The 17,528-nt window shown below is 40.2% G+C and overlaps 1 protein-coding gene across 5 annotated transcripts in view; it reads right to left on the bottom strand.

The window, feature by feature from the left end:
- LOC6505378 (scavenger receptor class B member 1) overlaps positions 1–17,528 on the bottom strand; it is an 87,390-nt gene that overhangs the window by 65,782 nt on the left and 4,080 nt on the right. Inside the window, exon 1 of one of the 5 annotated variants that reach the window (XM_044716523.1) lies at positions 15,525–15,726. The exons of 3 other annotated variants lie outside the window; for them this stretch is intronic. In XM_044716523.1, coding sequence (XP_044572458.1) covers positions 15,525–15,711 — 187 coding nt within the window. In that variant the 5' untranslated portion in view covers positions 15,712–15,726. Of the gene's footprint in view, positions 1–15,176; positions 15,256–15,524; positions 15,727–17,528 lie in introns of those variants that run through there. One more of the 5 variants, XM_044716526.1, reaches the window with a different exon arrangement.

The raw sequence follows: 17,528 nt of genomic DNA, 5'->3' as shown, positions 1-17,528 counted from the left end.
CTTTTATGATGCGGTGGTCCAACTTACAGATAGCTTAGAGGATCAAATGGAGGAGAGGGAGTTAATAGAAATCCTTCGGCGAAATTTAAGACCCGAGATAAGGCACGAGATCTTAAATATCTCTATTAGTTCAATGTCACGGCTTCGCGAAATTTGTAGAAAGCGGGAGTGCTTCCTTGAAGAACTTAAGAGAAAGAGCAGGTCTACAAAAAGGGACCACCATTCAAGAGCCACGTGTCTGAGCTCCTTGAAGATTCTCATGACCCAACCGAATCAGAATTCTTCGATGAGCGGGAAGGTACTGTGGAGGCCATATCCTTAATCTGCTGGAATTGCAGAAAAGAAGGACACAGATACCAAGACTGCACAGCAACACGAAAAGTGTTCTGTTATGGTTGTGGTGCTCGAAATACCTACAAACCATCTTGCCAAAGGTGTTTAAAAAACATACAGCAGAACACCCAAGTTGTTCGTTCGCGGACTGTTCTGAAGGCACAAGGAACGAACACGGAGAATCTGGAAGTATAGATATCAATGAGGTGGGTGTTCCTGAGGATATCCTTGAACCAACTGAGGGCGCCTCAGCAGGATGGCACCAGAGAGTTTCTACTACTAATAAGTTTACTAACAGTGTTACGAGCAAAAATAGTAATAATTTAATAAATAAGGATTACAGCTAAGTCTAGAAATTCAAACAGGTTAAGAAGATTTTGGAGAGTCACCAAAGATTTGTGTGCGCTCCGAAAAAGTTGTGTCGACAATCGGCCGTATGCATCAGTAACAGTTCTTGGCAAGGAAGTGAAAGGGCTGATGGATACAGGAGCAGCAATGAGCTGTATAGGCGGACGATTTGCACAAGAAATCTTAGGAAGTGGAGTTCCCGTGCGTAGAGTGTTTAGTAATATTTCGACGGCAGATGGCAGTAGGCAAAACATTGTCGGGCGAATAAAGACAGGAGTTGAGTACAAAGGCCGTAAAGAGCTTTTAGAATTATATATAGTCCCTTCGTTAGCGCAGGATCTCTATTTAGGCATTGATTTTTGGAACCTGTTAGACCTATTACCTCCAGATATTCAGATATCAGAGCTGAGCGCCCACAAGATTTCTGATGAGCAGAGAAGAAGTCTGCAGAAGGTAGTAGAAAAGTTTCCATCGTTTGAAGTATCGGGGCTAGGTAAAACAAGCCTTCTGTCGCATCAGATCGATGTTGGTGTTGCAAAACCCATTAAGCAGAGGCATTTTCCTGTCTCTCCAGCTGTAGAGAAGTTACTCTATGCAGAAGTAGATCGAATGCTGCAGCTAGGAGTGATTGAGGAGTCCGACAGTGCCTGGTCGTCACCAGTAGTCCTAGTTCAAAAGCCCGGAAAGGTCAGGCTTTGTCTAGATAGTCGTAAAGTGAACGCGGTATCCGTCAAGGACGCATACCCGTTGCCACAAATTGACGGTATCCTTAGTCGGTTGCCCAAAGCTAATTTCATTAGTAGTCTAGACCTCAAGGGCGCATTTTGGCAGATTCCATTAGATCAAGCGTCTAGGGATAAAACAGCATTCACGATCCCCGGTCGTCCACTTTACCAGTTCAAGGTGATGCCGTTTGGACTCTGCAATGCGGGCCAAACTATGTCACGATTGATGGATAAGGTTATCCCAGCAGCCTTACGAAACGAGGTCTTCATCTATCTCGATGATCTCCTTATAGTCTCCGAAAGCTATGAAGCGCATATGGAAATACTTGAGACAGTTGCAGATTGCATCCGGAAACCAGGTTTGACTATTAATGTCAAGAAAAGCCATTTCTGCGTGCAACAGGTCAAGTATTTGGGACATTTAATTGGGGAAGGTGTTATACGCACAGACCCAGATAAAGTGGCTGCGATTGAAAAGTTTCCATTGCCAAAAACTCTTAGGAGCTTGAGAAGTTTTTTAGGTATGGCTGGCTGGTATAGAAAGTTTATTGAAAATTTTGCTACAATCGCGGCACCCTTGACCGATTTGTTGAAAGCGAAGAGAAAGTTCAGTATGACGGATGAAGGAAGAGAGGCTTTTGAGGAACTAAAGCGTAGATTATGTTCAGCGCCAGTCCTTAGAAGTCCAGATTTCAACAAGCCTTTTTATATTCATTGCGACGCAAGTAAAAGCGGGGTAGGAGGCGTTTTGGTCCAAAAGACAGAGGATGGGGATGAGTACCCAATCGCGTATGTATCCAAAAAGCTCAATAAAGCTCAGAGAAATTACTCTGTAACTGAGCAAGAGTGTCTTGCGGCGATTATAAGCGTGAAGCGCTTTCGTCCGTATGTTGAAGGCCACGAGTTCACCATTGTAACCGATCACGCATCGCTCAAGTGGTTGATGAATCAAACGGATTTGCATTCACGGTTAGCAAGTTGGGCCCTTAAGTTGCAAGCTTTTAGATTTACGATTGAGCATCGGAAGGGGTGACTGAATGTTGTTCCTGATGCACTTTCGAGGCTAAACGAGGACGAATTAGCGAGCATAGATGCCTCTAATGGCTTGTTAGTGGATACTTCCTCCGATCAGTTTCGTAGTCCTGAGTATATTGGTCTGATAGATAGCGTAAAGGCCAATTGCTCGAAATTCCCAGACTTAAAGGTTGTAGACGGCTTAGTGTATATTCGCTCAGAACACGCAACAGGTGAGCCGCTCCACGACGTGTACATTTGGAAGCTTTGGGTGCCCGTTCAGCTGGTAGGCGATGTTTTGAAGAACGCGCATGATCATCCACTTGCATCTCACGGCGGAGTTCACAAGAATCTAGAGCGAATAAGGCGCTATTATTACTGGCCCGGTTTGGTAGGAGATGTTAAGGCGTATATTGGCGGGTGTGAGACTTGTAAGACCACCAAGGCACCCAATAGTCCCCTTAGACCTCCAATGGGTAAAGCGCCAGAGTCGGAAAGATTCTTTCAGCGAATCTATATCGATTTCCTGGGTCCGTATCCTCATTCAAAGAGCGGAAATATTGCCATTTTTATAGTCTTAGACCACTTTTCGAAATTTGTATTCGTCAAGGCCATAAAGAAGCTGGAAGCAGCGGTCTTAATAAAATATCTAATAGAAGAATTGTTTCATCTTTGCGGAGTTCCGGAGACAATTGTATCTGACAACGGCTCGCAATTCAGATAGGAGCTTTTTCAGAAGCTTTTGAGAGAACATAGAATTTCTCACAAGCTGACGGCTATTCATTCGCCGCAGGCAAATGCGTCAGAACGCGTTAACCGATCCATAATTACTGCAATACGTTCTTATGTAGACATTAGTCAAAAAGACTGGGACGCAAACTTAAGCAGCATTTGCTGTGCTTTAAGGTCAGCTACCCATTCGGCAATTGGTACCTCACCCTACTATATGGTGTTTGGCCAGCATATGGTAACGTCAGGTGGAACCTATGCCTTGTTAAGATCACTTGAAGTATTGCAGGATAGAGGGATATCCTTTACTAGAGAAGATTCGCTGGAATTGGCTCGAGGGATGGCAAAGAAACTTTCGCAACAGCAGGATAGCAAAAACCGAGAGCGTTATAATCTGAAATCGCGAGAAGTAAACTTCTCTAATGGTCAGGAAATATTTCGCCGCAACTTTAAGCAAAGTTGCTTTCTAACCGGCTACAACGCAAAGTTAGGACCAGCATTCCTAAAGGCACGAGTGCGACAAAAGTTGGGAAACTCGTACCATGAGGTCGAGGATCTCCAAGGTAAATTTGTCGGACGCTATCATGCGAAAGATTTGCGCCAGTAATTATGGCGGGATCAGCCTTGTTGGGTTCACCACCAAGTCAGATCTTGGCGGGGGGTGTTGTAGCGGAGCTTAGAACTACAGGATCAACGGGTACTAGCGCCACCTATCGGGCGGTAGCCGTTGCAAGTGGCAACATTATAATCTATAGTTTATCGGCAATCTGCAAGACTGCATTTGCGTTAACGATAAGTCTCCCACTAATCCCAGCTCTAGCGCCGGCAGGAAGCTACTGCTAAACGCACCATGCTTTCTTTCCCAAACCGCATCTTGACCTGAAAGGTTGATTAAAAAGTAGCTGTTCAAGGCTGTCCAAGAAGGAAGAGAGAAGTTGGATCCGCTTAAGTCGCAATCCGATCTTGCCCCGATCCAAGTCGAGATTTACTAGCTACACGGATTTAAAGTGTAAAGTGGATAGTAGAAGCGTTCTGGCCAGATTGTGGTCATATTAAATAGTGTTTTCCCAGGCCCCTAAGGGTAAGTTCGAAGAGCTGCAGAGCAAAGCGAATGAATATGCTCTCACACAAACATTTTTATCTCAGGGTAGGGAACGGTGGCTTTGAATAATCGCCGTTTACCTCTGTCACGGAGACAGAAGCAGCAAGCAGGGCAAAATTGATCCCCGCTTCAAGAAGCTCAGTCTATTTTCGGCACGGTTTCTATACAGTTCGGCGTGGGCAGAAGTCCGAGTGCGGCGAGGAGGGGAAAACTCCCCTAAAACCCCAAAAAAAGGTCTAAAGGTGTTTCTTACCGGTTTGGGACCTCTAAGATCCTTTCTCGTTTAAATAATTCAGAAATGGCCCAAACAGCATAAATGCATTACGCGCAAAAATATAATATATAGAGAAAAAACCCCGTTATAGTTAATACTAAATAATATCGTAGGTTAAAATTTCTAAAGTTTAAAAATGTAAGTTAAAGTCAAATATAATGAATAACAAGATTGATAAGGATTTGTAAAATTTAAACATGTAAAAGTTAAAAGAAAAAAATGTGAATATAAAAAGTGAATTATAAGGCTACGGAAAGAGAAAAAATATGCAAAAGAAGATATAAAATCACTTATCAGTAGGAAGATCTTAGAGAAAAATTATGTGAAGGAGGAATTGGAAAAAAAAAGTTTTCGTGCATGCAAATTTCGGTCGCTTAAAGACATGCACTAAATATTGTGCATTTACCGAATCTTTTTTGTTGTTGTTAGTTTTTTTTATTGTGTTTGCCTGCCAGAATTTCACAGCACCACCGCCAACGAATGGAAGCGCTTTCGTCATTGGAGGAAGTTAAGGTGAGCTTTATTTACTATTTGGCAATAAACCAACTTTGATTCCTTTTCTACCGAAATTTTGTTACACGAACACACGAATATAAATGAGTATAAAGAAATAATTTTCCTTAAAAATTAAAAAAAATATTTTTGAAAAAACATTGAATTGAATTGCGTTGGAATGAAGAATATAACGAAGTTACTTTTTAAATAATTATATCACATTTCTTTTTGCATACTTTAACCCACAATTTTGTTTTGAAATATTTACTGTTACTTTTTATTTTCATTAGAATATTTTATGATTACTAAGAATGAATATCCTATCTCTCCCTGTATTTTATGAATAAACAAATATTATAATGTCTGAGTAAATACCCACTTTTAACTCCATGCTGACCCAAGAGCCGTCGTAAGTTCAAGATACTAAAAGGGGCCTAATGCATAGCTTTGTCGGACGAGCATTGGCCATGGTAGGGAGGGCTGATAACACCCCGTTTACATCTAGGGGCGTGGCATGTCTAGTGAGAAGTACTGTTTCATTTTCTTAACCGCCTGTCCGATTTTTATGCTATCTCTTTTCCGGCCGATTCAGGCTCGTTACCTATTCGCACGCGATAAATTTTAATTATCAAAGATACAAATGAGCGCCCGTAATCTGAATCCTCCAAATAACACCACGACAATTGCCGACGAGATATAGCCGGATTTCAACGCGTGCGGGATTAACAGATTGCAAGACCACCAGCTCAGACGTTGTTCGTTACAGGTCGGGTTATTGAAACTGATAGAAGTATTTTCCTCTCACCTAAAACTGTTGATTTATATGTTCCGCTTTATAAGGAAATGTAAAATATATGTAATATTTATATATAGTAAATTCTGATAGTTTATTTTCATCTGTCATATATAATGAAGCCCCCAAGAAAATTGTCTAGGTAGTTCAAGAGCAAGAGTATAAAGAAGAAATTAAAAAGATCCGAAAAAGCCTGGTTGTTATCATAAGTCTACAAAAAGTTTTCCTTTCTTATTTTTTGCTAAATTATAAAGAGGGTTTATTTGGTGTTCTACACGTTCCAAAAAACAACAGTATATAACACTAGTTTACAAGAAAAATGAACCTGCGTAAAAAAGTGTGTTAAAAAAAAAAGTGTGTGATAATTGTGAAAATTGTTTTTTTTAGTCCTTATTTTAGTTTTTTGGTAATATCTCAAGAAAAAACTGTTTACAAACAAAAAAGAGGTATTGATCGAAAAATATTGCAGTGATGTTAAAGGGGATGTATACTCGAGAAGAGAACTCAAATTGATTAATTTTTATTTCATCTGACCTTATAACCTTGAAAACATACTCATTTTTGACGCTACTTGTAATGACTAGTATCCCATTCCGTTTTGGTACAATATTCATGAGTTGCAGCAAAGTTTCTACGCAAAATAATGTGTCTTTTTATTATGTGTGGTTTCATCTTCATTTCTTAAGCTTTTAGGCCCTATCAATCGAAGCTACGTCAGACTGTCCAAGCACTGGCATCCAAATTCAGCATCGTAACCGATATTACTGGCGTGATGTCTGGGTTGCTCGTCGCTAAAAATTCTTGGTCGACCTTGATCTCATTCAAATTTTCAAAAAACATAATAAATAAATTATCAATAAAATAAGACTAAATTTTCCAAAATATATGCAATTTTTTTAAAAATATGCAATTAGAACCGAAGATACAGACCTTAAAAGTTAGAGAGCTGAATTCGTGTTGCAGTTTTTTAGTTCGCCAGTGTATTATATATAACTAATTTAAATCGGACGAATAACTAATAGTAAATCACTACAAATTTTTGAGGTCATCAAATGCACCGAATATTCACAGCGTATTGTTCTCCTCAGAAGGACCACCTGCAGGACACCTTTAGCTGAATATCCTCCCGCCATAAAGACCACCGGCTCGATTAACCAACCAACCAATGTAGGAAAGAAAGTTCCCTTACAAATGAGGAACTATATGGAACAACAATGGAGATAAAAGACGGTTACGACGTCCTGATTGATGCGGACGCATGCATAACGAATAACTATAACTATATACGATTGACTATACTTGATTAATAAACTAGTTCTGTGGACAGAATACAAACCATAATGGGCAGAGAAGTCTCTAGAAAAGTCAATAGCTCTACATGAAACAATGCTACCAGCAACTGCCTGGTTAAAATTCCCAAATACAACGAAAATTACCTTCCACGCTTCTCTTCAACGTTGTTCACAACCAAGAATGTAGCGATGCAATGAATTTTAGGCCGTTTAAGAATCATGTTGAAAAAGCTAGGAAACTAATTCCACCAACATCCGGAAAACAGATTGCCTTGATATTAGGATGCCACGGAACGCCTGAAAAATCTACATTGAAATTAACGACTCCAAATAACTATCACTCTTAAAGTCTTCAAGGTGTCATCAACAAAAAAAATGGACCTACATACTCTGTCGTGTTTAGAACAACCTCAGTTGATCCCAAATCTCGACAAATCCTAAATGGAATGCTAAAAAGCCAGGCAATGATGTAGAAGAAATTTTAAGAAATGGCTGTCCACTGTTTTGTACGATCAGGAATCCACTCCTCAGCAAAACAGTGCCAAGGGTTTTTGGACATGAATCTGCATTAGCGCATATGAAATATAAGAAGCTCCGCGGATGCACAAATAGTATAGCACTACACCACATGTCAAAAATTGTGGGTCCCATCCTTTCTGTGGGTCACATTTTTTGCACATCCTTCTGTACAAGTGTGTGTCACTTAGCTTGTACTTAAACGAAAAAAATTTATTCACAACATTTAAGAGCTGTTAAAAATTTGTGGGATGCGAATTTTATTGAAACAGTTTGGCAAAATATGTTATTCCAATTTTTATTTTTCATTTTCTTTATGTTTTAATTTTTTATAATTTTTATAAAAAACTCAGGAGGTGATCCTGATCAAGAATATATATACTTTATAGGGTCGGAGATGTCTCCTTCACTGCGTTGCACACTTTTGACCAAAATTATAATACCCTCTGCAAGGGTATAACAAGAAAGGAAAGCTAACTTCGGATGGAGCCGAAGTTTATATACCCTTGCAGTTGAGTCCCAGTCCGCTAGGTGGCGACACGCATCTTATATTCCGCTTGGGAGCCTATTCTGCGCTGTTCTTTTTGCCAAGTCCCAGGTGATGTTATTGTCAGAGAGCTCGCGTAATGTTGATCGGCGCCAGGTTAGCTTGGGCCGTCCCTCTCTTCTGCTTCCTTGAGGGTTCCACTCCAACGCCATCCTAGCTATGCTGTCTCGTTCTTTCCTTAGTGCGTGACCAATCCATTTCCATTTCTTTTTCTTTATCTGCTGCTGGATTGGTGCTTCGTTTGTGCAGCGCCACAGATCATTATTGGTTATTCTATTAGATATATAGCGGATCGTATATAGTCGGCCGATCCTTGGCATTAAGAATTGTTTTTCCCCAAGTGGAATCCATTGAAACTCCCATCCTTCTAACTTGAAAAACAACAAATTTATGGCATTTCCGATCAATCAGTTATATAGCAGCTATAGGATATAGACGGCCGATCCTTATGAAATTTGGCAGCTATAGGATATAGTCGACCGATCCCGGCCGTTCCGACTGATAAACTACCTGCAAGGAAAAAAAGGATGTGTGCACAGTTTCAACTCGATAGCTTTAAAACTGAGAGACTAGTTTGCGCTGAAAGCGACAGACAGACGGAAATGCCACAACTTCGTTTGTTTTTCAAGTAAGAAGGATGGGACTTTCTATGGATTCTAATTTGGGCAAACGTATACGATCTGCCCAATTTCATATGGATGGGCGGTCTATATCCTATAGCTCTCATAGAACTTGGTACATATTCCATTTGGGCAACTTAGTCCGTCAAATATGTCAAATTTCATAAGGATCGGCATCCTAAAGATGCCATATAACTGAACGATCGGAAATGGCACAACCTTGCTATTTGTAAAGGTGCTTGGGGCTGTTTTCAACATTTAAAACTATAACTTTATAACTACAAAACTATATAAAAAATATTCTTGTTGGGCACCTGCAAGAAAAACACAAAAAATCAGGCACGTGCCGAATAAGAATATTTTTTATATGCTATTTTGTACACCTTTATAGCTTATTCCCATCACCAAAATTGATATCAGATATTTTGGGTTTCGCATGCAGGTTCGTCAGCGGCTTCGTCAAGAGAATTTTTTTTATATGATTACTTCATTTTTTACGATCTGGATATTTATGAAATGATTTTTGAACCATTTTTTTTATATTTTATTCTGCTCACAAATATTTGTACAAATTTTGAAATTTTCACTTGCTCTATAAACTTTGGGCTCCTTTGAGCCAAACAAGAACAAACAGTTTTCAAAACATCACACACAGTTTCTGAGGTACACCTAAAGGAATAAATGTATCAAATTAAATTTATTGAGTTATGTAGGGTGGGTAATAAACAAAAATTTACCAAAGAAAACAGCAGTCTAGCCGTTAGAATATTTTAGGACTGCTAATTAAATGTTAAAATCAACAATTTTATATAAAAAATTTATTTTTGTGCTTCTATGATTTATCTCGAAACATTTTTTCCACGCAATTTTTTTTCTTATTTAAATCAGTAGAGAATACCATGAATTAATTTTTAAATTAAGGCTCGTAATGTTAATATTATTGAAAAATGTAAATGAATTTGATTTAATTAGGCCATGTTTTCGTCAATTAAATAAGAGTTTTTAATTAATTTTTTTTCCAAGGTCATGGTTATTTAGAACTGTTTATGATCAAATAAAACCTAGCTAAGTAAGCTAGTAACCTAGTAACCCAGCTAAGTAACTAGTTCAGTAGAGCTATACTGTTACTAAAACTATTCTTTATTTCGAATATTATTTTTTTTAAAAAACTGCATAAAAAAAATACCAAGTCGCCTCTTTCTAATTTGAACAACACCAAAGTTATGCCAATTCCGATCGTTCTATGACAGCTAAAGGATATCGACCGACTATATCCTTAAGAAATTTTGTACATAAAATATTTTGGTAATTCAAATATAACATGTCCCGATCAATTTTCGATCAATCAGTTATATGGCAGCTTTAGGATATAGTCGACCGATCCCGGCCGTTCCGCAATATACCCGCAATTATATTCCCGACTTATATGCCCGAAAACAAAAGAAGGATGTGTGCAAAGTTTCAAGTCGATAGCTTTAAAACCGATAAATTAGTTTGAGTAGAAACAGAGTGACAGACGGACATGCTCATATCGACTTAGAAGGTGCTCCTGATCAAGAGCTTGAAGAATTGGATATTTCAGAAATCGGCAGCGACTTGCGATGGGTCGCATCTAAGCTTGTAGCGCTGATGCATGCCGAAATCGAGCATGAGACGTCGCTGCGCTCTGCCAATTCCACCCCTGCCAGCAGAGTTTCCAGGGTTTTCAGGCAGACGCAGGTCTGACTGAGCGCTTCAGATTTCAAACCTTGCCTCCTTTTCCTCTTTCTACATTCAGCGGAGGATATTTGCAGTGGGCTTAGTTTCACTCGGTTTTCAACAATGGTGGCTGAGTGGCAGAGCTACGGGGTCTTTCAGATAATTTCAATGCCCATATGCGAGCCCTCAAAAATTTGTGATGATAGTTCAACTAGTCGGCGGCATCATTGTCCAGGTGCTCTTTTAAAAGTTGAATCCATCAACTCCAGCCAAGTTGGAGGAAGGTCATAGTGCCTCGATCTCGGATCTCATGCCTAATTGGGAGTCAGTGGCAGAATTTTTGGAGCAGCAATACAGGACTTTGAAGGCTAAGGATGTGGCCATGGCCATGGCCACCTTCGCGCCGGGCACCCAGGTGGAAAGACGTAGTGGTAGGTAGTGTCGCAAATAACAGCAGATAGTCTTTTATTATCACTAATTCACCTTCCTTTGCCTTTATTTTATCAGGTGGGCGGTCTTCATACCCAGATTTCTATTAATGCCTCCTGAGAGCCGCCTTAAGGAGACTAGGCGACTAGGTCTTTGTCGGAAATGTCTCCAAACAGACCATCAGCGCAGTAGCGTAGATAGGGGGGGATCAGGGGGATCAATTCCCCCCTTGGGTCTGAGAATTATAAGATGATATAATCTCAAAATTGAAAAAGAAACACATTTTTACGCGATGACTGTGCAGTACAGCATTATTATTATTATTATCGCAGATTGCGGATATTATCGCAGTGTAAAATAAAACTTACAAAAAACAGGATATTATTCTGAGTCATATCCCCCCATATCAAAAAGCTATCTACGCCACTGCATCAGCGGCATGAGTGCCTCGTTGCTGATTGTCACTGTTGTTCCTTGTCGAGCTCTATTGGATTCAGGATCGCAGGTGCACCAAAGTTTTTACGGCCACAATGTATCGATTTTCTTATCGGTGCCAGTCTATTATATGAGCTGCTGTGTGCGCACATAGCGAAAGGACGTGCAAAGAGCCCAAGCCATCTGAATGGCGTTTAGAGTGTCTGCTCCGTAAATTTTGCGAAATCAAAGACTGCAAAGGAGGAGTTGGATTCCGAGGAGCATTTTGTGCAACATTCAGCTCAACACAGGCGCCTACTCGGTGAGGTTTTCGATGTAATGCAACTCTGAGTTGCTAGGTGAATCTTACTCCCAAGCCGTTCGGCGATTTCTCTCCCTCGAAAAGAAGCTTTGCTGTCAGTCTGAATTAAAGGATCAGTTTGCTGCGTCTATAAAAAAGTGTTTGGAGTTGGGTCATATGTCTCCAGTCCAGGCTATCGCATCACTGTGTTTTGAAAGTTCATGGTTGTTTTGGATCTATAATTGTCGATTTCCATGAGCGGAATGTACAATCTTATTGTATTCTAATACTGGCCAACCGGTGGGAGGAAAACGGGGACAAAGGCATTGCACAAATGTATCCGACGCTGCCGCACCAAGCATAGGTTTCTGAAGCACATTAAGGGCTGATTTCCCGGAGCAAAGAGTCAGCGGTTGCCAGGTCTTTGGAGGTACTTGTGTTCTTTTTATTTTGAGCCAGAAATTCGCAATAAGGCTAATTGTTACGGTAATTGTAACTGTAATCGTTGATGCGCAATTCATGGACTTCTTTGACTCTCTCTGGGACAGACTTTTAGCAGCTGGAGACTTTAACGCGAAACATACGCTCTTGGGCTCCCAAGGGTAGATATTTATACGAAGCATTAATAAATGCGTTAAACAAACTGGATCTCTCCGAATAGCCCAACCTAGCCCAGCCCAGCCTGACCTAATCAACTTTTGTGTGACTACAAAAATTCCATGCAATCTAACAACTGCCACATCGGTCCTGGACCTTTCATCTGACCACTCCCAGAAACGCTTCTCTATAACCCCCAAATAATGAACCACCAAGTGTCACCAAAAAGTGTCAATACCAAGGAGGACATATGAATTGCTAAATCCGCATCCAACAACCCTCTTAACCATTCAGTTATTCAAGAAGCTTTGATCAATATCCCCGAGGTCCTAAAACAAGGCGCTAGTATAGCGCAAGTACACAGACCAGTTAGCACCGACCAGCTCCAGATTTCTTCTGTGACAAGCCCACCGAAATGGGACAAGCCTGTGTGACAAGACCACCCTCGAATGCAACTATCACTCCAATTAGAAACTCCTCAGGAAATTTGGCCTGTAATAAAGAAGACGGATCAGAAAGATTCGCAGCAGCGACACACCCAATACTTTCCGGCACACCGAGATTACTACAATCATCAAGGATCAACTGAAACCTAAAAGAGCTTCGGTGGCAGATCTAATAAGCCCAACTATGGTTATAAAACTATTGAACTGCGCTAATGATGTTATCTGCAAATTCAGAACTATTCAACCTCCTTGAAAAATGACAAATCAAAAAAAAAATTTTATTATAAACATGAAAAATATGAAACTTTATAAAAAACAGATCAATAAGTCTGCTACCATGTCTCCAAAACTCTTTGGGAAAGGCCATCTATTTATCATAACACCTTACATCAGAGCCATTGAACATTATCCCTGCACAATTGGGGTTCCAGAATGCCTTCCGATAACCTTCAACAACACACAGAACTTTCAAGTTAGCGAAATAACTTGTCCAGGTGTCCATCTGGATAAGCGTCTCTGCCATGGCAGAGGCATATTTAATGAAAAAACTCAAACTGATAATTGCAAACTGTCTATCAGATAGTTAGATTTTTAAAGATTTAGGTTAAAAGATTTGATAATTTATTGCTAGTCTCGAAAGGAGAAGATTCAATAAATAACTAGTAAAACTATATTAACTAACTATTATAATATAGGATAATAATAAAAATCTTGTGTGATAAATTAAAAATGTATACCCGTATCGCTACCAGTTTGCAGTGCCATATATGGATAATCATTTTACGCATTTATAAAATTTTTAAATCAATATATTATATGTAGTTATTTATTAATTTCTTTACATTTCATTACATTACATGCAATAATTTTCTGCATATCTCTATTTTTCCCAAGGTTATTATATCTCTATTTTGCATTTTGTATATATTGTTTAAAGTGGAATATGATATTGTCTGCTCGATAAAATAGTGCGAAAAGCCGATTAAGACTTTTTTTGCTCATAAAAAAAATCTTATATTTTTAAAGATATTATATAAACCCCTTATAAATATATTAAGATTCATTTTTATTATAATAAATACCATTTTGATTATTGATTGCAATTTATCAAATTTTGCAACACTTTCTTATTATTATTGATTTTGACCAAATTAATTGACAGGAACAAGCTTAACGACAGCTTGTCCAATCAGATCAGTGAAAGTGTTAGTTGCTAGGCAGAGTAGCACCCGCTACTATTGAACCGCCTTCTGCAATGCTGTTGCCGTTACTGCTTGCCAGTGGTGTCGTGCCCGAAGGACCCGATGTTGGTTCTGATACTGGAGACAAAATTACATGTTGGCGAAGGCATCGGCGTGTGCTAAACCTGTGGATACGAGGGCGCTATCTGGGAGGGCGGAGGTATTTTTGATCAGCATCAACAGCCGAGTCGTTGTAGCCATGACCGTCTATGCGTATGAACGCGCTGATCTAAAGTAAGAGATATCAATAAAGAGATTGCCTACTGCCTCCAAAAATAAAATATTTTGGTACTAGATTTGACTCCTAATGTGCCCACACAGATCAAAACAACAAATATTGTAATTATCGCTAATTTGTTCTCTCAGTGTAAATAGCCACAGCGGTCCGCTAATTGCCCGCTATCAGAACTTCCATCTTCTTTGATTCTCCTAGATTCACATGCGCTTTATTGTTCTTTTGTAGCGCATGCACTTTGGGAACTTCTGCGCAAGCTCTTAGTTATGCACTTGCATTTTTGGCACTCATTTGAGCGGCTGCAGTTTTGGGGTTAAATTGAACCCCTAAAGAAAATATTTAAAATCAGAACCGAAAATCGGCTATTTATTCGGCCGTTATTAAAAGCGTAACATTTTGGTGACCCCGACGTGATCGCGACCGGTTTGATTTTCTGACCATTAAAGTGCGTAAGAGAAGCGCCACCGATTTTGTAATCCTTAACCGTACTGACGATAACTATACTTCAATTGTCGACGAGTCTGCTGTAGCAATCGAAAGGTGCACCTCCCCGCAATCCCTGAAAGACGTTTTCCGCCACTCACTCCACTCTATTGGCTCCTGGCTAGTATTATTGGCTCTATTGGCTGACCGAGTATTATAGACCTTGCGATCATCAGCAATATTATGTGATGAAGTCCAATGCCCCAAAGGATTTTTGTTGAAAGTTGAATTTTCAACGGGGGAGGATGTTGGGAATTGGGCCAGCATAAAATATTGTAATTATTCGTAATTAGTTCTCTCAGTGTAACTAGCCGCAGCGGTCTACTAATTGCCCGTTATCAACAGTTCCATCTTCTTTGATTTTCCCAAATTCGCATATGCTTTGTTGTTCTTTGTAGCGCATGCACTTTAAGAGTCTTTGTAGAGCTTCTGCGCAAGCTCTTAGTTTAGGCAATTGTTAGTTCAACATTGATTGGACCCATAATAAATATTAAAATCGAAATTGGAATTGATAGCGTTATAGCGCCTTTTCACGAATACTTACTCCGTCCAAAAGGAACTACAGCACTTATCCCAAGCGGATCGCCATATACCCGCGTTTTTTGCATTAACACGGATAATAAGTCAAACGGAATTATAGAGATATTGTATTGGAAACTCCTTGAATCAAACTTCTTCCCACAGTTTTACTCGGATTACGCGCCACAAACCAGCCTTCATTGCAAGAACTGCCGACGAAGAAGATCCAAGAACTTGACCCAGAGTTTTGTGCACCTATTAAAATCAACGAATGGCCCGATTCGCGCCCAATATGATCACTGGAGTTGGGGAAGCTGTGGCAACAAAAAAAGTGGTATCTGCACACAGCGTGCCCTCCTGTCAGTAAACTTACGATATAGCTGCCTTCTTTCAGTTTCATCAGTTTCTCTTCTGGGCAGACTGTTGTGTTGGCAAGCTGGCATGCCCTTTCTGTTTCGTTGACCTGATTTTGTTAGAATAAATGTTTTCTGCAGCAAGGCCGTGGTTTCAAGGACGGCCCCGTCGTCGCGATGACCATTCCTACGATGCCGATGATGCATTGGTTAAACTCGTGGTTCGTATCGAAAATCCGATCATTGATGCCGACCTGTTGGTCGTTGTTCTTCTTTTTATTTATAGAGCGCGACCTCTGTTGAGGTATATTCAGCATGCGATCGATGCTTTCGGGTGTGTCTTTCAGGTAGTTTTGGGTCAAGGTACCGGTTCTGCGGTTGGCGATACGTAGTGCTTCTTCTTCATTGTCCTCGATAAGGTATTGCATTCCCCAAAGGTCAATTACATGGGCAAGCTTAAAAAATCCGGAAAATGGATCAGAGCCATGCTGATGGTGGTACAGGAGTATTTGAGATAAAGGTTTTAGTTCTGGGTCTCGTTCCGAGGGTTGTTATTAATTCTAATTTGTGTCATGTTCTTAAGTACTAGTATCTATAGGAAGTAAGCTTCTTAGGGCGTTTCAGAAGAGGGTTGAGCTTGACAATTTTTTTGGTTCGATTATTTTTTATCAATACTGTTTTTGTGTTTGTAAACCAGCATTTGTGTGCGTATGTTGTGTTTTGTATATCCTATACTAGTATTAGTATGATATGACGGATATGAGCACGTCCGTCTGTCCGTATGCCTGTTTCTACGCAAACACACACCCTTTTTTCCTTTGCAGGTAGTATATAAGTCGGAACGGCCGGGATCGGTCGACTATATCCTATAGCTGCCATATAACTGATTGATCGGAAATGCTACACCTTCGTTGTTTTTCAAGTTAGAAGGATGGGACTTTCTATGGATTTTAATTTGGGCAAACGTATACGACTGCCAAATTTCATAAGGATCGTCCGTCTATATCCTATAGCTGCCATATAACATAACTGATTGATCGAAAATTCCATAACTTCGTTGTTTTTCAAGTTAGAAGGATGGGCGTTTCAATGGATTCCTCTTTGGGCAAAATATTGATTCTAGTGAGGTCAGTTAAATCTTGCTTTTGTTGAATTAAACCTCTTATGTCCTCTATAATCTGCTCTTAAAAGTTTGTTAACTCTTGATACTTAGCCCTAGATGAGCGGTTCAAAAATAAATGGTTTCCTTTTTTTCACCGAACGAACAGAGTTATTGCCTCTGACTAAAGTTCGAATGCTCGTATTCAGGCACCTATAAATATGTCGAATCGATTCCATCGATTTGACCATTGACTTCTGGCTTTTCTGGGTCGGTGTATAATACTGCTGAATCCCTAATTTTCTCAAATAATTTACCCCATTTATTATTGAAAGTTTTAGTTATTTCGTGGTTGTCTGTAAGTTTAACTAGGGTGTTGCTACTAAAAGGAATAGTCCTCACTATGCCGAGCATCTTCTCTATCGTAGCGTAGTTCTTCTCGGCTCTGCTGACAAGGTCCTCATGGCAGCTGAGCGGTTGGGACTGATCCCAAAGTGCCCAAAAGGCACTTTAGATGAGCGGCTCGATCAACTTCTTCGACAATTCTGGGACTGGGAAGTGGAAACCTGCACTGATACGATTGTGAAGGCGTCAAAGGAAGCTCTGGAGCAGCAAGACGCCGGACTGCGGCGGAGACGGCGGCGGACGCAACGGAACCTGGAGAACGAGCAGAAGAGAAGGTCGTCTCAATGGAAAAGCAGCTGGCGGAAATGAAACAGAGCTATAAGGGCGAGGCGGAGAACACGCAAAATCTAAAGAACGCCGACTTTAGAAGCACAAGGAGGAGCTGGGCCAGGAAAATGCCGAGCTGTAGGGTCAGGTGGTGGAAGAGAAGAACCTGCGGTCACACATGAAGGAACTACATAAGAGGGACGAAAACTTGCCTCCAATGAATAATTTCAACCGCGGTCAAGGTCAACCATAA

This window comes from Drosophila ananassae, chromosome 3R (genome assembly GCF_017639315.1).
Source record: "Drosophila ananassae strain 14024-0371.13 chromosome 3R, ASM1763931v2, whole genome shotgun sequence".
In the NCBI taxonomy this organism is placed as follows: domain Eukaryota; kingdom Metazoa; phylum Arthropoda; class Insecta; order Diptera; family Drosophilidae; genus Drosophila; species Drosophila ananassae.
The sequence above is the reverse complement of the archived record's forward strand: the minus strand, read 5'-3'. Positions and strand labels throughout refer to the sequence as shown.